General features: G+C 46.2%; 1 protein-coding gene and 1 long non-coding RNA gene across 4 annotated transcripts in view; one reads left to right on the top strand and one right to left on the bottom strand.

The window, feature by feature from the left end:
• The window catches only part of SPACA3 (sperm acrosome associated 3), a 37,746-nt gene extending 14,447 nt beyond the window's left edge, over positions 1–23,299 (bottom strand). The window contains exons 1-2 of one of the 3 annotated variants that reach the window (XM_027034399.2): positions 6,554–6,704; positions 3,631–3,808 (exon numbers count right to left, since the gene is read on the bottom strand). Coding sequence is in view for 1 of the 3 variants with exons in the window: in XM_053211823.1 (XP_053067798.1) it covers positions 3,631–3,821 (191 nt within the window). In the remaining 2 variants the exon portion in view is untranslated. Of the gene's footprint in view, positions 1–3,630; positions 3,824–6,553; positions 6,705–22,332 lie in introns of those variants that run through there. The other 2 variants (XM_053211823.1, XM_027034401.2) reach the window with 2 other exon arrangements.
• LOC128313394 (uncharacterized) lies at positions 631–7,757 on the top strand. Its single transcript, XR_008294050.1, has 3 exons — positions 631–1,099; positions 2,352–2,498; positions 6,581–7,757. It is a non-coding gene; the product is annotated as an uncharacterized LOC128313394 (long non-coding RNA).
• Positions 23,300–23,419: the final 120 nt, after the last annotated feature.

Genomic DNA, 23,419 nt, shown 5'->3' with positions numbered 1-23,419 from the left:
TCTCTAATTATTTGATAATAAAAAGTGTTTTCAAAAGGAAAAATGCACAGGCTAGTTTCACTGGTTCTGACCAAGCTAGTAAAATAATGGGAAATAAAGGGGCAATCAACTCTGGAATTTTTCACAAAGTCTAATTTAAGATTACTTAAAACCGACTAGCTAGAGGGTGAATGTTAGAAGCATAACCCAAGTGTGCTTCAATATCTGGCTTATCTAGAAATCGCACCAAGTTTCTGTTCTAAAGGCCTTCCAACCAGTGCCTAAGTGGTTAGAACCCCAAGCAGAATGAATCAGGTCCATGCAGCTGTGGGGCTGAAGGAGGTCACCCAGGATGAAACCCCCGGAGGAAAACCCAAAGCTGCAGTTACACTATCATCTGAGCAGACCGAAAGAGGCTGAATGGGAAGAAGAAATCCACGTGCTTGGCTCATGACTTTGGGAAGCCACAGGACCGAAAAATCTGCGCTCGGGTCCTTACCACTTTGGGACCCATCACAAGCTGGAGATGTTGAAAAGTGAGGCTTCCAGCAAAGTGACACCTTCAAAAGCTTAAAGCCTCTACAAACTGAAGGCCTCTAAAATCCTAAGATTCCTAGCAACCAGGGTGGGATAACAGCCCAATGATTTCAAGAGCTTAGAGCCCTAAGAGCCTGGGGCCCCTAATAACTGATGATTCTAATAACTTGGGGCCTTTGAGAACCATGAAGCCTTTAATAAATTGAAAAATTGAATAACCTGCGGCTTCTAACAACCCAAGACCTATAATAAACTGAGACTCCTAGCAACCCAGGTCTCCTAGCAACCTGGGGACTCTAATTATCAGAGACTCCTAGCAACCGGGGAGATTGTACAACCTGGGGGCCCGGCACACGTCCACCCCTGGTCCCAGACTGCTTCCCACTCTGCAGGGACTGCCCACTGAACCTTGAGAGGCAGTGTGACCTAAGAGACAGAGGCAGAATTGGGAACCGATGGCCTGTGTTCTGATTTGACCACTCACTACATATATAGCCTTTGGCTTAACCTCCCTATCAGTTTCCTTACATATAAAATGATAATGATTATAATATCTTGCTCAGAAAACTATTATGAGAGTCAGGTAAGTACGTTTATGGGAAAGCACGTTAACAGCTGTACATATGCGTGTTGCCTTTTCTGACAGCACCCTCTCCCTTCCCATCTCATTAGTCGCCATATTGCATCATTTCTTCCAAAATGGCTTTCCCATCTAGTCCAGCTCCATCACCACCACCAAAGTCACAGACCTTCTCCACTGTCTTTGTTGCCACCAGTTATCTTTCCAACACACAAATACCATCATGTCACTTTTGCCTGCAGGCTTCCTCTGGTTCCCTTGCTCTTGGAGTCAGATTCAAACTCTTGGCCATGGTACATAAACTCTTCATGATCAGGTTCTACCTTTCCAGCTTCATCTTCAGTCACTCTTCCAACCCCCACTTCCTTCCTTCACTCCTAAAACAAACCTGAGATGGGGGTATTAATTATCTCAGCTTCACAGGTACAGAAAATGAGACTGAAAGAAGTAGCTTCCCCAAGTGCGTACAGCCTTGAAGCAGTGATTTGAAAGCCAAGTCTGACTCCAAAACCCATGTTCTTTGATGGCAAAGACATCACTGCCTCCTGGAAGCTTCCAAAAATGTGATTCTCTGGTTACTCTCTTGATAAACCAACTTTGGTCTTGTCCCAAAGCCCCTCCACCCTTTTCTGTGCAAGCAACTGGACAAATTTCAGCTTTGGTGGAGCTTAAGGATTTACACCAGGGGGCGCTATCCTTGCACACAACAACCATAAATGCACATCAGCCCTAAGAGACTACTGAGACCACGCCCAGCAATGCTTAACCTGTGGCCTGTCTCACTTGGCCATAGGGCTCATGATGTAATTTTAAGATAAATGGTTAGAAATCTGCTTCCATGTTGCTGCTTCTCAAAAAGGCCCAGTTATTAGCATGTTAGTGTCTTTAAAGGGGCATTTTTATTGACATCTTTCCTGTCAATGAAATAGGTTAATCTGAGTTTTAAGAATATACATATTCCTGGGGTGCCTGGGTGGCTCAGTCAGTTGGGCGGCCATCTCCAGCTCGGGTCATGATCTCAAAGTCTGTGTGTTCGAGCCCCGCATCGGGCTCTGTGCTGACAGCTTGGGGCCTGAAGCCTGCTTCCAATTCTGTGTCTCCCTCTCTCTCTACCCCTTCCCTGCTTGCTCTCTGTCTCTCTCTCTCTCTCTCAAAAATAATAAACATTAAAAAAAATTTAAGATTATACATATTCCTCCATAAAGCTACTCTCGTCTTTAATTAAAATTAATTCAACCTATAAATACCGTTACAGGTTTGAGTGTCAAGATTGGGAACGTGGGGAAGTGGATGGGGAGAGCAAAAAGACTGCTCATCGGTGGTGCAGTCTGACATCCACATCTTGTCAATGTGAGGACAGCAATCCCCAACGGAAAACCAACCGCCCCAGGGCCCACAGCAAGTAAGAGACGAGATCTATCTTTCCAGAGCACAACTTCATAGTAATACACTCCTACTGTAATTGATGAAGAATACACAAGAGGAGCTCCCTGACCTATTTGTTCATGGGCCCAGAGCACATACTAATGAACAGTCAGCCTGGGTATCATATGGGGCTCCCTATGGCATGTGGAAGAGAGATCGTACTTGATTCGATGGTTGTGTTCAACCCTCTGAACATCTACATCTTCATCTTGGAAATGGAGAGAATAACATGTACCCCTCAGAAGGTCTGGCTTTCATTCTGTGTCCCCTCTGACACTTTCCCTGAACCTAGCTCTCTGAATGCTGTTCTCTCTGGGCTGAGTTCAGAGACCCCAGCAGAGACCCCAAAGGTGCTGGACGATTGGGCTGGGAGGAAAGATTTTGTCCCCCTAGTGCCCCCAAAACAATTTCTCTTCCAAACTGCAAGGGAAGAAGCTCCAGTTTCTTGCTATTCAATGGGCCTGAAGTGGCCTTCAACTGGGAGAGTGGTTTTGTCCCCCAGAGGACACTTAGTAATGACAGAAGACATTTTTGGTTACCACAACTGGCATGCTACTGGAGTTGAGCGAGTAGAAATAAGGGATACTGCTGAACATCCTACAATGCACAAGGCAGCCCCCGAAAACAAAGAATTATTCAGCCCAAAATGTCAGTAGTGCTGAGCTCAAAACAGTCTTATTTATATACAGCATAAAGCAGCCTCGGTCTCGTTCCCCCTGTGCTCCTACGTTCTGTGTGATGCCGGACATTTCATCTCTAGGCTGCATTCAGTTTCCTGACCCTTGAAATAAGAGATTTTGGTGTGGTCTGATGATCGGCACAGCCCCTCCTAACACTATCATCCTCTAGCTATGCTTCCTAATCACCCACCTGGTGACTTGGCTTATGGTGTTTTCACTCACCATTCGCAAAATTGAGAGCGTCCTCGTCTCCATTTCTTCAACTATAATATAAGGATAATTATACCTACTTCACCATTCCTACGCTGGTGTGAGGAGAAAGGGGGAATGACCTTATACATAGTTGGTGCCTAATAAACATTGGTCTTTGAAAAAATAAACATCATAATGGATTAGCAGGGGGAGAAGTTCAAGGGAATTATGACTTACTGAAAAGAGTCCTCATTCAACAGCCTCCGGGCCAGAGGGAACTTTGAGACAAGAAAATCCTCTTTTTTCAAAACTTTCCAAGAGGTAGCTATGAATCTTGGGCTTTGCAGGGAGTCAGGAGTGGAAAGCTCTTGGGTTTTGGTGATCCACAGGCCTGTATTTGGGCCTCTGACCCATCCTAAGAGAAACATTTCTGTCAGGAAGGAAAAAAAGTTTCCAATGGAAGAATCATTTCAACAGCTCAACCAATAAGGGGTAGAGTTTACAGAGCTTTGATGCCAAGTCTGACCTGAAGTCAAGCCCCTCTTCTGCCATTCCCAATTGAGTGACCCACTTGTCAATAAGGATGATAATAATGCAATCAATTAGAAGCCTTGTGCATTTCACATAAGGGAAAGCATCCAGTAAGTGCTTAACAAATGTTACCTCTTGTTATTACGTGCTAAGAGCCATGTATTACCTGCCTTGGCTTACTTACATTCTTATTCAAGATTTTAATGAAAAATCACAAACATTGTCAAACCTTCTATGGTTCCATGAAAAAGGTGCTTGGTGGCCTATGCTACCCTCCCACTTACACACACACACACACACACACACACTCGCATCCCTATATACATGGAAAAGCTAACGTTGGGCATTTAATCAGGGTGAAGATCTGGAGGATGAAGCATATACTCTTGTGTTTTTTAAACCGCAGCATCTTCTCCCTCCCTCCCCCGCATGCCAAAGAACAAGCGAGTCAGAGAGGTTAAGATGACTGCTCTTGACCATATAAAGTGGGGAAGGCATCCGATGAGCACTGAGTAATGTACAGAACTGCTGAATCATTATATTGTGCATTTGGAACTAATTATACTTGAATAAAAAAGGGAGGGGAGGCATTGCCCTACCCCTGAGCCTCAGTAAAGAAAGCAATCCGATAAATCAAACTCTGTCCTGTGGGTAAGCCAAGACCATCTTTACTGATTAAGGGTCAACAAGAATGTAGATAAGTTAAGCTGCACAGAGACCTAACATTGTGAAATGCCAAGTCCCATGGCTAACCATCAAACACCAAACATCCAAAATACAAGGAGGGGTGCTGGGGGCCTCAGTCGGTTAAGCGTCCCACTCTTTAACTCAACTCAGGTCTTGATCTCAGGGTCGTGAGTTCAAGCCCTGGGGTTGGGCTCCGTGTTGAGTGTGGAGCCTACTTAAACAAACAAACAAACAAACAAACAAAACAAGGAGACACTGCTCCCAAGGAATGATCAGAGCCTATGTAGTTCCACTATATCTAAAATCCAGGTCACTACTGTCTTGTAAAGGCTCCCATGTGGGGACAACAGCTGAGTTCAGACCCCACACTGCTTAAAACAGCCCTGCAAACAAGTACGGAGTTCATGGGACTGAAAGGCCGTCATGAACTCCTGGGTGTGTATTTCTGTTCCTGGGAGTGCAGAGTCAGGCTTGGCAGAAGAGACAAACAGGAAGACAGGAAAACAGAGGAGATAGATAGAAGGCGACAGTCGGCACCCATAAAGATGCAGGCAATAGATATCTGGTTCTGGTTTCTTAAACATTCTTTTAATTTAAAGTAATTACTGTCCCCAACGTGGGGCTTGAACTCACAACCCCGAGATCAAGAGTCACATACTCTACCAACTGAGCCAGCCAGGTGCCCATGGTTCCTTAGACATTCTAAATAAGAAGTGGAAATTTGCAGGGTGCCTAGGTGGCTCGGTCATTTAAGCATCCGACTCTTGATTTTGTCTCAGATCATGATCTCATGGGTGTGAGATCCAGCCCCGCCTCAGGCTCCATTCTGAGTGTGGAGCCTGCTTAAGATTCTCTCTCACTCTCTATCTGCATTTCTCTCTCTGTCTCTGAAAAAAGAAATGAAAAGGAGAGGGGAGGGGAGGGGAGGGGGGAGGGAAGAGAGGAGGAGAGGAGAGGAGAGGAGAGGAGAGGAGAGGAGAAGAAAGGAAAGGAAAGGAAAGGAAAGGAAAGGAAAGGAAAGGAAAGGAAAGGAAAGGAAAGGAAAGGAAAGGAAAGGAAAGAAAAGGGGAACACATGGGTGGCTCAGTCAGTTAAGTGTCAGACTTCCGTTCAGGTCACAATCTCACAGTTCGTGAGTTCGAGCCCTGTGTCGTGCTCTAAGCTGACAACTCAGAGCCTGGAGCCTGTTTCAGATTCTATGTCTCCTTCTCTCTCTGCCCTTCCCCTGCTTGTGCTCGCTCTCTCTCGCTTGCTCTCTCTCTCTCAAAAATAAACATTAAAAAAAAAATTTTTTTTAAAGAAAAGAAGTGGGAGCTTGCCCCTCTCCTGAATAATCTTTCCTTTCTCCAGAAAAGGTAGCTTTAGTCATCACTCAGTTTCCTCATCAAAGGAAGCTAATTTTTACAAAGGTAATGGAGTTATTCCAGAAGCTTTATCTAACTGTATCATCAGAAGAATTCAACACCTGGCCTTAAAAGTGCTCACTTCCTTCTAGTCTTGGGCAAAGGGGTTGAGAACAAGCCAGATCAGGGCTCAGGGCAGGGTTGGGTAGAGGGAGAATTTCAACTCCAGGGCTGGCCTCTGAAGAAGGCAGCCCTAAGGGCTCATGGTGCTAAGTTCAGACAGGGAAGCAAGAGGGAGGGTGAAAGTAGCAGATGCCAGGAGGGCTGCTCTGGCTGGGAAGAGGGCACAGCAGCAGTGGGTCTAAGCAGCCAGCCGACACCAGGTATACAGAAGTCACCCTGGAAAATCTGTCCATCTGGGGGAAACAAGTCTTCACCAGCAAGTGGGTTAGACAGCAGGCATCTGGCTCTATTTTCTTGTTTCTCACTATCTGCGCACTGCCTAACCCAGATGTTGATACATAACAGATGCTAAATAAATACACAGAGAACAAGTGAGTGTATGACAAAGCCTCTGTAGACACTAAGTCCTCACTCACCTCCTTCTTGCCTCCACCTGCCTGTAGGAATAAAAGCGGATGCCACTGCAGATAGCAAGGAAGTGGAGAGGCCACATGGGAAGGGGCTGGCCTTTGGCTCAGTTCTAGAAATAGCAACAGCCTACTTGCCCAAAAGGCACCGCCGAGACTGTGCTGGCAAATCAGTAATGATAAGCGTCACAATGCCCCCCCCCCCCCACAGGACGCTGTGACCTGAGAGCCAGATGTTCCATTAGACAACAATCTTCTGCACCTGAGTCAGAGGCAGGCAAGGAGTGAGAGTTGCAGCAACCCAGCCGGTTGGGGCTGAGTCGTGGAACAAATCGGGGTTGTTTGCTACCCGTTGTCTGGCTCTGCTGGCAGTCAGGTGTGACCCAAGGCATCCTCTATACCTGGTTTCTAGGAGGTGCCCCTTCTGGATCCCATATTGAGACCCAACCTTCAGGAAGGCCTGCTCCTTCTTAACCATGGCTTCAGATCCCTGGACCCTGGAGGAGGAAGAGCTTCATGAAATCTCCTAGAAGACGGGTGGTTGTCAAATGATAGTCCATGACATCGGGAGACTCTGCAGAGACATCCCAGGAGGCCCTGCAGGGGAGTAGAGGGCAGGATTCAGCCCACCCCCCACATCTATCAGAACAGCTTCGCTCTTGTCTATATTATATATTCAAACTCCACGTAAGGATTTGTTTGAAGAAAGTTCTGAAGCTAAAAAAGTTGATGCCTGTGCTAGATGGATTATTGGTCTCAGACCTTCACTCCCCTGTGGGAGCGTTGTACACCCACATTCTTACCGTGGCTTCACGGTGGACAGAGTGTATATCCCCATGCTTGGACCATTGGGATGCTTGCATGACACTAGCAAAGACTTGCAATGTGCTCGTGCCACTGGACCTACCCTCTAGAACCCCTTCCTTTTTCAATGAGAAAAGTTTGCCCCAGTTAGCTACAAGCCCAGGGAGGCACGTGGAGAAGACCTGGACCCAAACTACAGCGAGAAGCCAAGCTGAGCTGAGCCCACTACAAACCAGCCAAACCCTAGCCAACATGAAGGCCTATAAGCCCAAAATAAATACTTCTTATAAGCCATTGACATTTCAAAGTTGTTTGTCATACAGCAAATAACTAACCACACAATGCTTTTGAAGCACCCTTCCCGGCTTTCATTTAAACAAAGAATCTGGGCCCTTCGAGAAGAAAAAGAGAAGTTGTAGAAGCAGTTGTTGAAGGGGGCGGGGAGAGGGGGGAGGGGGAGGGGAGGAAGGGGAGGAGAAGGAGGAGGAGGGGGAGGAGGAGGAAGAGGAGAATAGTTACCATTCAACCATTCCACCTCTAAATGACTACATATCATAGAGCAAGGTTCAGAAATTTTTTCCTGTAAAGGGCCAGAGAGTAAATATTTTAGGCTTTCTAGCCTATGCAGTCTCTGTCCCAACTACTCAACTCTGCCATTTTAGCATGAAAAGCAGCAGTAGTCAATACTTTAATGGATGCCTGTGGACTGCGTTCCAATAAAACTTTTTCTGGACACTGAAATTTGAATTGTGTGTAATTTTCATGTGCCACAAAATATTCTTATTTTTTAACCATTAAAAATGTAAAAACTGAGGCGCCTGGGTGGCTCAGTTGGTTAAGCATCAGACTTCGGCTCAGGTCGTGATCTCATGGTTCCTGAGTTCGAGCCCCGCGTCGGGCTCTGTGCTGACAGCTCAGAGCCTGGAGCCTGCTTCAGATTCTGTGTCTCCCTCTCTCTCTCTGCCCCTCCCCCATTCATGCTCTGACTCTTCTGTCTTAAAAATAAATAAACATTTAAAAAAAATTTTTTAATGTAAAAACCATCCATCCACGGTTGAATGGATAAACAAAATGTGCTATATACATACAATGGAATATTATCCAGCTTGAAAAGGAAGGAATTCTGCTACAACATGATGAACCTTGAAGACATTATGCTGAGTGAAATACGCCAGAAACAAAAGAAAGAATGCTGTATGATTCCACTCCTACGAGGTGCCCAGAGTAGTCGAATTCGTAGTCAGAAAGTAGAATGATGGAGTGGAGAATAAGGAGTTATTTATTGTTTAATGGGGATGGAATTTCAGTTTGGGAAGATAAAAAGTTCCAGAAATGGATAGAGGCAAATGTGAATGTATTCAGTGTCACTAAACTATACACCTCAAAATGGCTAAAATGTCCATTTTTAAAACTTTTTTAATGTTTATTTTTGAGACAGAGAGAGACAGAGCGTGAGTGGGGGGAGGGGCAGAGAGAGAGGGAAACACAGAATCGGAAGCAGGTTCCAGGCTCCGAGCTGTCAGCACAGAGCCCGATGTGGGGCTCAAACCCACGAACCACAAGATCATGACCTGAGCCGAAGTCAGTGTGCTTAACCGACTGAGCCACCCAGGTGCCCCTAAAATGTCAATTTTTTTAATTAAAATTAAAAATAGTAAATAAAACCCATCCTTAATTTTTGGCCCCGTACAAAAACAGGTGCATAGTTTGACTTAAGGGGCATAGTTTCTAACAATTTAACCCTAAGGAAACTCCCACAATGTGTCCCACCAGTACTGTCTGGGTTAAAAAAAGAAAGAAAGGAAATATCCTTAATATTCATCAACAGGAAAATGGAGAAATATATTATGGTAGAATTATTCCATGGAAAATCCAATGATAAGTGGAGTATGCTACAATTTATATATAAAATTTAAAACCCTGCTGAACAATGCTATGTTGTATTAATGGATGCATAAACATGTACTAACAGTGTAAAGACATACATAGGAATGATAAACAGTGGATTCATGGTAATAGTTACCTCTGAGGAAGAGGGAGAAGAATGGGAAGGGGGGGTGTAATATACAGGAAGCTTCAATTATATCAGTAATGTTTTACTTCTTTAAATGAGATCTGATACAAATATGACATAATGTTAAGATTTGATAAAGCTTAATGGTGGGTAAATAGGTATTCATTATGCTCCTTTCTATTCTTGTCTAATCTTTGAAATATTTCACGATGAAAAAATTAATTCAGAAAAAGCAAAGGGAGGAACAAATTAAAAAAAAAAAAAGGAAACCATCAATTAATTTCAAAGCGTGCCAGTAGCAGCAACAAGAATAACAGAAGAGGCAATCAGTCCACCTCACTGATCCTTCTGGACTTTCTGGGGCTTCCTCAGCTCACCTCAGTGGGGCAAAGCCGATGCAGAGGCCATGCTCAGAACCTAAGGCTGGCTCTGCCCCTTTGGTTTGTCCCTGTGTGGCTGGAGAAGGAAGGCCAATAGAGCCCAGACCCCATACCTGAGAACCATGTTCCAGGCACAACCCATTTTCCAGATGCAAACCTGCCCAGACCCATAAGGCACAAGAAGGCATTTCAGGGTTTCAGGACATTTTATTGTGAAAACCCGAGATTCTCTCTCACCAGTACCTGAGAGATGGAGAGAGGACAAGCCAGGCTTCTCTTGGGGACTCACTGTCAATTCACAAACAATTATTGACCTTAGCTCTTACCCATATTTAATGCTGTCAATTAGGATTAGACTGGACTGAAAGTAACAGGAAACCCAACTAACAGTGGCTTAAACAAGACAGAAGTTTACTTCTGTCTCACAAGAAATAAATCCAGAGGTAGATAACTCAGGGTAGCGTGAAGGTTCTGTCATTCCGAGGATGTGATTTCTCCTGTTCTGAGATGACAGCTTGAGCTCCACCTACCAGATCTGCTGTCCAGGCAGCAAGACGGAAGAAAGGGAGAAGGACCAGATTCTTCCTTTTTAAAGGAGTCTTCCGGAAAGCATCCTATGATCTTTCCACTAACGTCTCCTTAGCCAGAACATAGTCAAATAGCCACACTTACTCCAAGGAAAGCTAGAAATGTAGTCATGGAGACCATGTGGGGCTCCATGCTGACCGTGTGGGTGGAGCCTGCTTGGGATCCGCCCCTCCCCTGCTCGCTCTGTATCTCTCTCTTTCAGAATAAATAAGTAACCTTTTTTTTTTTTTCCAAAACATAATGATACCTATGCTATACCTATGTTGCGAAGATTGAATGAATGAATAAATACAAAATACTTGTACTGATACCGGGCACACAGTATGAGTGTATAAGTGTTAGTATTGTCCTTACTAGACAACAGTTGAAAGGCACCTTAAGGAAGAACTAATGAACACAGAGGATGTTCTCGCAGAGGTGTCAGCCCAGTCCAAAGGTAGGAAGAGGTGACAGCTGAGTCAAGACCTCAGGGATGAGCACAAGTCCTGAGTCTCTCTCCAACCGCACTATTTAAGGAGGGTGCCAGCACTCGTAGGGTCTCCCTAGGCACATATTCTGTTTGAATAGGACTAAGGAAAACCTCCAAGAGGTTTTACCTTGAAGGGAAGGAAGAGTGATATGTCCTTATTCCCCACAGCAAGTTCTCCATGGCGCTAAAAGCGTAAAAATGAAGGCCTCCTAACACCCAGAGAAAAGTACATGAATGAAGGGAGCGCTGGGTGGCTCAGTCAGTCGAGCGTTCGACTCCTGATTTCAGCTCAGCTCATGATCCCAGGATTGTGAGATTGAGTCCCACGTCGTGCTCCATGCTGAGTGTGGAGCCTACTTAAGATTCTCTCTCCTTCTCTGCCCCTCTCCCCTGCTCACTCTATTTAAATTAAATTAAATTAAATTAAATTAAATTAAATTAAAATTTTAGAAGTACATGAACTTGGGGCCTTGCTCTGTCTTGGCTCTCATACCACATTCCAGGTATTCTGGTTCCTTGTTCACAGCTGGCAGGCAGCCAGCACCGCACCACCCAGTTCCACCTTCTGAACTTTATCCCCAAGCAGAAAATTGTCTCTTCTGGGTACTTCAGAAAGGGACCACTACATAGGATGACACCACAGTCCATCTGGCCCATGGAGGCCTGAGGGACAGGGCTGTCCTCCCCAGTGCCAACCCCTCCAGGGAGGAGCACTTCATTCTCCCGGGGGCTAGCTCCAGGCTTTTATAATGGGACTTGAGTGACATTAATTCTCATCCCAAATCTGCTACTAAGTCACCCTGTGGCCTTGGGCCAGTGCCTTGACCTCTCTGAGCCTTAAGTCAGTGGGAATAATCATATCCGGCTCATGAGGTCCTTCATTTGTCATGAAGATTAAATGAAATACTGTATGTAAGGTGTTCAAACAGCTCCCAACATGCAGTTGGGCCCCCGTGCACGTAAGGCCCCTCGTCTCCTAAGGCTCCCTCAGCGTTAGCCTGCCCCAGCGCTGTGGTGGTGAGTCCTGTTAGGGGTTAAATGACTTCTCTTTTGTGTTGTCCTGAGCATTCCTTGTGTCTCTGAACTTAAAGGAGTTTACCTTTGAGCTTTTCCACAGTGTTTATGCTTTTTCAACTTCTCATCACACCTTTACCATGATGACAGGTGCCCAGATCAGTGACGTGGGCATACAAGATCACAGCCAAATGGGAAGCAAATATCAAGTTTATTCATCAACTCTGGTACATTCCAGCTCCCAAACCACAGCCTTTCCTAGCATTTGCGATGGAGAATTCAGAAAGTAATCAAGGAAATACACAGGACTTCTGACTCCCAAATGTGGGTATTGGAACATATCACCACACACATACACATGTCCAAAGCTTGCCTGCTGAGATGAGACTGGGCAGCTCAACTACACAGATGTGGACCTTCTAGAAGATAGTCCTGGGTCTGAACCAAATGTGCTCCCCTCTGAGATGACGTGGAAGAGGAGCAATCTGTTTGAAGTTGGGAATCAGAGAAGAAGCAGCCAATCTGGCTCTTGATCCCGAATCACAGTAGCCCCACCCATCAGGAAAAGATGACCCCATAAATGTTAGCCTTTGTCCAGCGGTCTAGACGCTCCTCCTGGGCAGGAGCAAAGACTGTTATGGAGAGTGATACTGCATGTTCTCCAAGAAAGGGGAGAAGAGATGTTGTCTCTCACCCAGCCACACAGGTATCCCCTTTTTAGCCTCAGCTTGAACTATAGCAAACCCCCACCCTTGAACATGCACACACGTGATCTGGAATGATGGAGTTTGGCCTCATTGGTAGACTGCTCACCCAAAGAGAACACAGACACTTGACTAAAAACATGTCCAAACCAGAAAAACAGTGGGAAAATATTGCATGCTGTGTATCTAGTATACAAGGGAAGGTGTTGCTAAACCTTGTTCCCAGAGTCCCTGTGGTTGACACCCTAAAAATAAATAGAAACACGGTGACTCATCTGCCATTCTGAAACATTAACCCAACAGACCAGTCAGCCAGGGTCATAGGCTCACACCAAGAGGGATTTTATCGAAACTTCCTGAGGGCAGGATCCAGCACTCACCCTCACACCGGCTGGCTACCCAATGGTTGCGTCCAGTACAGAGCCCTGGGGCAAGTAATGCTCTGGGAATTACTTAGGATGCATTCTCTCCCCAGTTCTTCCCTTACCAGCCACATGAGCTTGAGGAGCTGGTTCCCTCCTAGGCCTCCGTGTCCTTCTGGCTAAGTCTCATTTTCCTAATTTCAAAACAGGAATAGCAGTTGCTACCCCTATGCATCTTCCAGGCATGTTGTAAGAAGCCCGTGGACTCCGGTGAGCTGGGTGTGGGATGTGTTCCCCCAGAGAGGGCATGGATGGTACACAAAGTCCCATCATGTCAGAAGCTAGTCGAACAGCAGTGACTCCCAGCAAGGGAGTCTGGTTCACCTTTTCATAAGCCAAATGGTGCTGGGTCATCTGGAAAGATAATGTGAGACAGTCTTACAGGCAAGAATAAGGCCAAAGTTGTAAGGAGCAAATTAGGAAATCCCATTTGTAGAAGTAAATACAGTTGACCCTCGATCAAGACAGGGGTTAGAGGTTATGACCCCAGATAGTCGTAAATCCCTGTGTAACTTTCAACTTTCCAAAACGTTAACTACCAATAGCCTACTGTTGACCAGAAGAAGCCTTACCGATGACATCAACAGCCTATTAACACCCAGATGTATCCTTCACTGTATCCTTACAATAAAGTAAGCTAGAGAAAAGAAACGTCATTAAGGAAATTGTAAGGAGGGGCTCCTGGGTGGCTCAGTCTGTTGAGCGTCCGACTCTTGATTTCGGCTCAGGTCATGACCTCGCAGTTCATGGGATCAAGCCCCGTGTCCGGCTTGGTGCTGTCAGCTTAGAATTCTCTCTCCCCTTCTCTCTCTTTACCCCTCCCCCACTCACACGTTCTCCCTCTCTCTCAAAATAAATAAACTTACTTAAAAAATCATAAGGAAGAGAAGATACATTTACAGGGCCGTACTGTAAAAAAGTCCACATATTGGTGGACCTGTGCAATTCAAACCCTGATGCTCAAAGGTCAACTGTAATGAAAAGCAGAGAGAGAAATGGCAAAGGTGAGAGAATGAAACAGAAATCACTTAAAAAAAAAAATCAAAGAAGCAAAGTAAGAAGTCTGTGTTAACAGAATCCTGGTAATTAAGACAGAAAGTCAAGGTGGCAGTGGGAGTATAGGGCCACGCACAGACGTTCTGCAGAAACATGAGGAGATCAGAGGGCTGCTGTCCAGCCGAGTGAGACGAGACCCAGTGAGGAAGTGTGAACAACGGAGCCGTGTGTAGAGTCCTGTTTCGGGAGCACAGTGAGCCTCAGTGGGAGTGGGGGGCAGGCCGTGGGGGAAGAATATGGTTTCCCAGGCCAATTCCAGAACTGGCCAAGCTGTAAAACCAAGATAGTGCCTCCAGGGACTTAGGATCTGGTTCCGGAGTTCTCGAAACCGCCTCAAGACAGAGTAAATGTCAGACTGCTGACCCAGGAAAAGGAGAGGGCCAGCCAAGAAAGCAGCAACACGTTTCGGAAGGATGGTGGGCAGCTGGGGCCAGCTGGAGGCCATGCTGTGGTTGACTCCCACCCTACCTAGCAGCACAGCCTCAGTGCTGGCGCGGGGTGGGGCCGGCGGGGTGGGGGGGGCACCAGCAGATCTCTTGCGATGGCAGCAAACTGGTCAGCCATCACAAGAGAAATCACAGCGGGGCCAAAGAGGACGTCGTAGGGGAACTGTCGCGTCAAGATCCAGAATGAGCTTTGGACCAGACAATGGGCCAGGGGAAATGTCTGTGGGAGCTTCGGAGGCAAAGAAAATGCCAAACAACTGGGGAAGAGAAAAGAAAGAACCTGGAGAGGAAAGTGCGCATAGGGGCTGAGGGTCAGACACAGCATCAAGGTGGCCCAAATGTGCACCACCCTAGGACAGGGAGGATCAGCAGAGAAAACATAGGCCATTTCAGTACTTTTTCTCCTACTGGAAAGCTGGAGGGGAGGGCTCTGTGAAAAGCTTCTCTAGGATGGGTTGAAGCCCTGAGTCATCTGCTCTGACTAATCACCCCTGCTTTCTGGCTTCCCAGGTTGAATAAGGGGCTTCTCTTCCATTCTCCTCCAGCCTCTGTGCTTGCTCCTGCCTTCACATTATATTAAAATCATTTGTTTGCACATCTTTCCTTTTTATTTTTTACATTCATTTATTTTTGCGAGAGAGAGACAGAGTGCGAGCAGGGAGGGGCAGAGAGAGAGGGGGACACAGAATCCAAAGCAGGCTCCAGGCTCTGAGCTGTCAGCACAGAGCTCGACTCAGGGCTCGAACCCACCGACCGTGAGATCATGACCTGAGCAGAAGTCGGACGCTTAACCGACTAAGCCACCCAGGTGCCCCTGTTTATACATCTGTCTTACCCATTAGGCCAGTGAGTGGTTCTCATCCCTGGCTGCACATTAGGATGTCCTTTAAAAAATAACGATGCCTAGGTCCCCACTCAAGACCGATTAAAGCAGGACCTCTGGGGTTAGGGCTTTTGCATTCGTACTTTTAAAATTTTTTTTTTAATGTTCATTTATTTTTGACAGAGAGAGAGAGACAGAGCATGAGCGGGGGAGGGATGGAAAGAGAGGGAGACACAGAATCCGAAGCAGGCTCCAGGCTCTGAGCTGTCAGCACAGAGCCTGACACAGGGCTCAAACTCACAGACCACGAGATCATGACCCGAGCTGAAGTCGGATGCTTAACCGACTGAGCCACCCAGGTGCCCCTTGCATTCATATTTTTTATTGAAGGCCTCATATTATGATTCAAATACGCCATCGGGTTTGAGACCCACTGTTGCGGACTGTGAGCACTTCAAGGTCAAGGACCAGGTCATGGGTGTTTGAATCTCCAGATGTTTAATGAGAGGATAAGCATGGGTAGCAGAAGATGAAGAATCCAGAAAAGAAAAGCAGGGAAGTGTCCTGCATAAGAGGAGAAAAGTAGTGATGGGAGGCTGAGAAGCAGAAGAGAATCTTTGAGAAAAAAAAAAATAGAAGAGAATCTTAAAGATGCCAGGGGCAAAGGAGGAACCTGGATGGGGCTGCGTGATCCTGAGGTTGTCTCGCATAACAAATCTCTCGTTAAAGCTAATATGAAGCTTCAATGCAGAATAAACAGCACCTGCTTCAGAGAGAAATGAGGTGGAGAGGAGTCAGAAACGTGCGTTTCTGAATGTGCCGTAACAATGGACTCTGGGGGCCAGAGCCCTCGTTCTCCACGAGGCAAGTGGGGGCAGAAGCCAAAAGGAAGAGAAAGAACAGAATGGTGATTTTGAGAAGCACTGAAACATGTGAAGGCTTATGACAAGGAAGATGAAACTCAAGATTTAAAAATAAAATGGGAACACAAGAGAAAGCAAGCTTGAGAAAGAGAGTGGAGTGAATTTGTAAATCATCCATATGCACGTTTGCTCAAAACGCTATTGTTTTAGCAGTGGGGAAGGAATTAGAGGTAAATAAAATATGCAAATGCATTTCATAATGAAAAATCCTGTGATGAACAACTGAGATAATCGTTATGAAAACTCGCTGAAAAATACACAACATGTTCTAGAAATGTGAGGTGGCATGATTAGCATGCTAAGATACAAGTTGCTGTGTGTGCCAAGAAATTTGGTTCTCCAAATGCAGGTCATTGGTCAACTAAGCAAAGGACCCCAAGTCTCTTAGTTGAGTTTCAGAGAGCGCTCAAGATGCAGGCTTTCCAGGGCTAGGTCTTGGAGGAGAGCAGCGCTTGTCTGGTGTCCATACCAGGTGCCCTGGGGCCATCCCTGGTTGGAAGAATCGGGTTTAAGTCTCTGGCTATAATACATAGAGCCAGAAGATAGAAAAGCATAAAATAAAGGGAGCAGAGCGGTTAAAAGGAGAGAAGGGAGATGTGTATCTAACATCTACTGAATTGCCTCTATGTTCCAGGCATGGGGCATATAGTATTTCATCTAACCATCAAAATAACTCTACAAGAGCCTCACACTGGCCCAAGATCCTATGAGATGTTGGAGTGCCTCATGGCCCTCTTCTATTTTCACTCCATTCTCTCTCCCTAGCATCGGATCCAGGGCTATACCTTGAACAATAATGACCAATGAAAAATCTCCAGTCTTCTCTGAGATGTAGTCATTATACCTAACTCCACACAGAAATCTCAAATGCACCTCAAACTCTTCAAGTCCAAAGCACATGGCTTCAACCTCCCCCACCCCCAACCTGTTCCCCAAACTTGATCCTCTTCTGGTGTTTCCTATGTCTATGGGGGTAGGGATCCCCATGTAGGTGTGCAACCCTGAAATCCAGAAATCTTTCATGAACATTATTAACCCATACCCAAGTCCTATTTATTCTCCCCTAACTTTCCATCCCCCTCTCCCTGCCTAGACCAAGCTGCCATCTTCTCTTGCCTTGTGTGATGCAATCACATTGGGTCTCCCCTTTCTTCTCTGGCTCCCTCCAATCAATTATCCACATAGAAAGCCAAAGGACTTTTTCGAAATACAAATCTAATTGTTTCTCTAGCCCCACCCCACTCCAACTTTACCAGCTTTGAACAAACCATCTGAATGAATTCTCATTGTTCTTCAGATAAAGACCAAGGTCTTTTGCATAGCCTACAAGGACTGGCATGATTTGACCTTCTGCCTCATTGTCACCTTTGTCTTCCTCTCTGTGTACTCTCCAGTCACACTGGCCTTGTCTCACCTCTTGTCCTTCTGCCAAAGGACTTTGTGACCCCACTCCTCAACATCTGAATTCTACTCATCCTTCAGATAGTAGATCCCCTTTAATAGAAGCTTTCCTTGACATCTTGATAGATCAGTATCCCTAATAATCTTTCATAAAATTCTATTTCTCTTCTTAAAATACTTGAAAAACTTTAAATTCTACATTTATTTTGTTTAATCTTTAAGTAGGCCCCACACCCAACATGGGGCTTGAACTCATGGCCGCGAGATCAAGAGCAGCCTGCTCCACAGATTGAGCCAGCCAGGTGCCCCTAACTCTACATTTATTTAAGCAATCATTTGTTTAACATCTGTCTTCCTTCACTAGCCTATAATTCTATTAGGGCAGCAGTTGTGTGGTTTATCTCTGCCCTGTGTCCCCAGCACGTAGACAATGCTTGGTACATAATGGGTGTCTGATGGAATTTGCAGAAGGAAGGGAGGCAGGCAGATGGGAAAGGGCATGGCTAAGGAGTGGCAGAGTCAGGATCCAAACTGGGGTCTGACTGCCTCCAGATCCCAGGCTCTTTCCTGGCAACAAGGAAGAGAGGAAAAGGGACAGATAAGAGATGATATCTTCTCACCATCTGGTCCGGACTAAGAGAGGCAGACCAGTGCCACTGTCAATGGAATTTTGTCATTGGTCTTCCATTGGTCATTTGTCATTTGACTGCCAGGCTATGCCTACTTAAATGAACCTCTATGCTAACTGGCTCCATGAGGCATTAAGAGTTATTTGGATCACTTGAATTATACCTTCGATTGTTCTCCATTGTTCTTAGAACACAGTCCTAACGTCTTAGCAAGCTTTCTTGGCTTTTTCTGATTCTCTTTCCAACCCCCTCTCCCATCACTGTTTCTTTTCATCTCAGATTCTAACCAAACATGCCATGTTCATTCATATCCTACCCTGGGACGTGTAGCTTACTTCCTGCCTGCCTGACCCACGTCGTCGTGTTAGTGCTTCAAGACTCTACCGGCCTCTCCTTATCTCTGTCTCTTTGATCCCTGATTATTCCCACCCTTAACCTTGGGCTGGGTTTGTGGTGGATAAAGGAAGGTTTAATTTCTTCTACTGTTTTTCTGCTTTGCCTTGGCTTTTGTTTGTTTGTTTGTTTAATTGGGTTTTTTTTTTACCACTACATCTAACCTGTGAATATTATTATTAATCACCCACCCATGGCAATCTGCTGCTTCAAACATTTCAACGATATTTATTTGATCTCTGGATGAGAGAGGATTTTCTAAGCATAAAAGCAATGGAAGAAATCACTAAGGGAAAGAAAATCAATCCATTTGACTACACCAAATTTAAAACTTCTGGACGTCAGAAGCCATTCTAAACAAAACTAAAAGGCAAATGACAAGGCTGGGGAAAATATATGCAATAAATATGACAAAGGGTTGTTATCCTTCATATATAAAGAGCTCATATAAGTCGATAAAAAAAATATTAAAATCCCAGGAGAAAAGTGGGGAAACGACATGAATAAGTAAATAGCTAATAACACATGAAAAATGTCTAACTTCCCCAGTAGTCAGGGAAATGCAAATTAACACAATGCTGAGCCATTGTTCGACTATCAAATTAGGATAACATTAAAGGCTGGGGAGGGTGCAGAGATCACTTGGTAGTTTTCCAAGAAAAACTAAGAGCTTTTTCAACTTTCGATAAATCCCTATCACCCAGAGGAAAAATCCAGAGTCTAGTCCTCGACCCGTTCTTCTGGCTCATCTCCCAACACCCTCTCCTCCCATCAGACACTGGTGGCAGTAATTTCCTGAGCACAGGAGGACGTCCTCCTGCACAACTCCCCTTCCTGGGTCCTCTGTCCCGCTCCACCTCCACCTGCTCCCACCCACCCAATCTCCTCCCCGCCAACACCTACTTCTTGAAAATTCTGAGACATCACCACCTTCCGGAAACTCTCAGGAGCTGGGTTAGGTGCCCCTGAGCTGTGCTCTCATTACACGCGTTCCCTTACTTAGCATTTACTGCATTATATTGAAAATGACTCTTTATGGGTTTCTTTCCACCTTAGATCATATGCACCTCAAGAGAGGCATTATATTTTTATTCATTGCTAGATCGTGTAGATGCTCAACAGATGACTCCTGAACTGATCAATCATGTAATAAATTAATTATTCCATTTTGCCCCATAAATTTTTGCCACTAATCTGGCACATGCACACTTTACTTAAAACGGATCAAATTAAGTCATGTTGGATGGAAAGAATACCTCACCCATGCCCCAGCCCTCATTTTAGTATCCATGTACTATCATCTTGTGGGTTGTAACCGATTAGTGAGCCATGAAATTAATTTATGGGTCACAACCATCACTTTTTAAGTGAACAATATTAAAACTAGAAGAAAATGGGACGACACTGGTATCTGTTATTTCCTTCCCATTATGGATTTCCCCACCCACCGCCCCCAGGCAGGCGGGAGTGGTTGGTTGAGAACACAAAATGGGAAGTTGAAGTTCCTGCTTGAATTTTTTTTTTAAAAATTTAATGTTTGTTTACTTTGAAAGAGAGAGAGAGGGCAGGGAAGGGGCAGAGAGAGAGGGAGAGAATCCCAAGCAGGCTCCGTGCTGTCAGCACAGAGCCCAATGTGGGGCCCAAACTCACAGAACTGTGAGATCATGACCTGAGCCGAAACCAAGAGTCAGATGCTCAACTGACTGAGCCACCCAGGCGCCCCTCCTGCTCAGATTCTTATTAGCTCGAGGAAAGTTACCTATCTCTCTAGGCTGTGGCTTCCTTATCTGTAAAGTAGGAATGATAAAAACACAGATGGATGAAGCAGCGAGGACCCAGTTATGCCACAAATTCTTAAAGCCCTGCTCATCAGCATTTCTGACAGAGACAGGTTCCGTATCAGCCAGAAGCAGACCTGGGCACGACCGCAGTATTTCCCTCTGGCACTTTCTACTCTGATGCCTAGTCCCTCTTCCTCCTTCCCAACCAGTTGCCCACCCTGTTTTATATCATGATTGGGTCGTGAGCCTCTCCGACTCAGGGGGGAAATGTGTACTCAGTGGCATCAGGCAAATTGATGGGCCTGAGACTATTGTCATAGGGTATGAAGGACTCTTTCTAAATTGCTAATCTGACCTTGTCACTCCCCTGCTTAAAGCCTTTCTGTGGTCCCTATTTTGCTCAGAGAAATAAAGCTCTGACTCCTCAATAGGATCTATAGGGTCCTCCGTGATCTAACATCCTGTTCACCCCACACTCCAGCCCCCGCAACCACCTGCACTTCTCAAATCAGCCATGCTCTCCTGGTCCTTTTCTGTGTTGTCCAGTTTGCCTAGAACACCTCTCTGCCCCTTGATGGTCTTGACGGGGGCATCTGCTTCCCCCAGGTTTTTTTCACTGACTCCCATCTCCCTGCTCTGTGCCCCATCGGTCCCGGGCTAGGCACCCCTCCATCACCGCACTGCCACAGCTGTGGTTCAGTCAGCTGCTTATTTGTCCCTCTTGCTTTTTAAGGACAGGGAGGGCACTTTTTGCTCATAGCCCCAGCCTCTAGCACACTTCTCTCCCAGGATGAGCAAACTGGACAAGTTTGGTGGGGCAGGAGGGCTTAGAAGTGAGGTAGAGGAGGGTGGAGGAAGGAAAGAAAGAAATTGACGCAAATTCTTCCTTTGACACCTTCCCAAGATGTCCCAGGTCATAAAGCAACGCAGGGATTTTGAATTGTAAGTCGTCTTGTTTTTGACAGATCAGGTGCGTGCACTTTCTACAGATCAGGCACAGAGTAGAGCCTCTGGAGAGAAGGAACTTCTGGAATGAGGCAGGTCAGGGTAAGCACCAGGGTGGGCTGGGTGCCAGGAACACATGCTCCATCTGGAAGACGTCACGAGCTGGAGGAGGCTCCCTGGGCCATTTTCTGGAGGAATGTGAGCTTGAGCAATCAACCCTGGAAACACTGATAAGAGGTGGAGAGATCCATCTTTAGGTTGCAAACAGACCAGGGATGGGGCAGGGACAAGGCTGGGCCACTCCCCCTACTGCAGTGATTCCAGCATGTTTGGCCGCTCAGTTCCAGAGCTTACGAACAGAGACTCCTGCTCAGACAGAGCGAGGGTCACTGAGGTGCTGCCATCTGGGTCACCTGCCTCAGGGCATGGCCGGCTTCGGGGAAAGAAGGATTAATATCAGCTAATCAGTACCAGGCACACTACGGGGCATTTCACACACACACACACACACACACACACACACACACACACACACACACTTTGTTTGATTGACACGCCAACCCACGAGGTAGTAAGGAGCCTTGATTTTATAGATGAGAAAGCTAAGGACCAGAGAGGTTAAGGAACTTGTCCAAGTTTACACAGTAAATGACAAGAGTCCAAATTTGAACCTGTTTGAGTTTGAAGATCTTACTCATCTCACACTCCATGCCAACCCTGAGTCATTCCGTCTTCACAATCTGAGTCTGACGCTCTTACTCCAGGCAGGGCAAGGGGTGGTGTGTGTCACGGGAGAGCTACCACCATGCAGAAAGCCACTAGCGAACCGGGGACCTGGGACGCGTCCATCCCCTGGGAAACCACACCAGGCTGGGTGCCCCGTGCTCACCAACCTGGCCCTCTCAGAGAAGGTAACTTCGGCCAACTCGCAAAGAGCCAAGAGGAGCAGGGAGGCCTCCTCCCCCAGATGGTGCTTTCACCTCAATCAACACCCACCTTATCCAGAGACTTATTTGTCCTGCATTGGAGACAAAAGAGAAACCACACAGCGGCCAGATCGGAGATCTTGCAGTCCAACAGACACTTCCCAGGCGTTCAGCAACCTCTCCTTGCAGCGACCCAGGGATTCAGGGAGGCGCCAGGACTGGCCAGGGCTCACAGAAGGTTGGCGACAGCGGGCGTTGCTTCAGGGATGCTGGGAAACTTCACCTCCACCCCCCGCCCCCACGCCTGCTGGGTGGTATTTGAGATGCCAATTTGGGGCTGTCCCTCTTTGGCTTAGGGCTCTGACCCAGGTTCAAAGGCAGGGACATTTATACCTGTGGCAGCCATTGCAACCCCTTAGCAGAAAGTGGTTTCCAATCTCATTGTGAATGTAGGTTTTTGAAAGGAAGGGAAAATAAACAACAGGAGGACTGTGGATGTCTGTTTGTGGAGGCCATGACATGGAAAATTCAAAGTGGCCTTGAGGAAGTTCCCCATTCACACCCTACCAGCAGGACAAGTTAGCTACTTAGCATGCGTTCAGAGCTGATGGGAATGGACAATCCAGTAAGGTGGCCCTGCAGTCAGGAATCCATCATCAGTCCACAGCGAGCTGACCCAAGCTTTCCTCTCCTGACTGCATTTCCCAGGTGGGAACCCGTACACAGAAGCATCCTGCTTTCCAGGAGAAAATGGACTGTGCCCAATGGGACATTTCAGTGACAAACAAGGCTCTAATCTTGATCTTGGAAATATGGGCTCCTGGTTCTCTAGAACCAGACAGAGGCATCTGCTGACGAGTTAGCACACAGAAAATGAAATGGGACCAGACTCGGAGATCCAAACATGCCAAACAGCACAGCATATGAACCAAGGCAGCTCCCAAGCCAGAGCCCTGTCTCCCAAGAGAAACATTGGCTCTGAGATCCTGGGAGAAGCAAAGTACTTCCAGCTCTCCTATATGCTTATGATGGCAATTAAGCAACTCGGATGTATGTCTGGACTATATGATTGGGATTCTGGGTCCCACAAAGGTCTCATGTCATAAAAATGCCCCTCGTCTTTCAATATTTGCAAAAACAAACAGAAACCAAAAGAA

Source organism: Acinonyx jubatus, chromosome E1, assembly GCF_027475565.1.
Source record: "Acinonyx jubatus isolate Ajub_Pintada_27869175 chromosome E1, VMU_Ajub_asm_v1.0, whole genome shotgun sequence".
NCBI lineage: Eukaryota > Metazoa > Chordata > Mammalia > Carnivora > Felidae > Acinonyx > Acinonyx jubatus.
The sequence above is the reverse complement of the archived record's forward strand: the minus strand, read 5'-3'. Positions and strand labels throughout refer to the sequence as shown.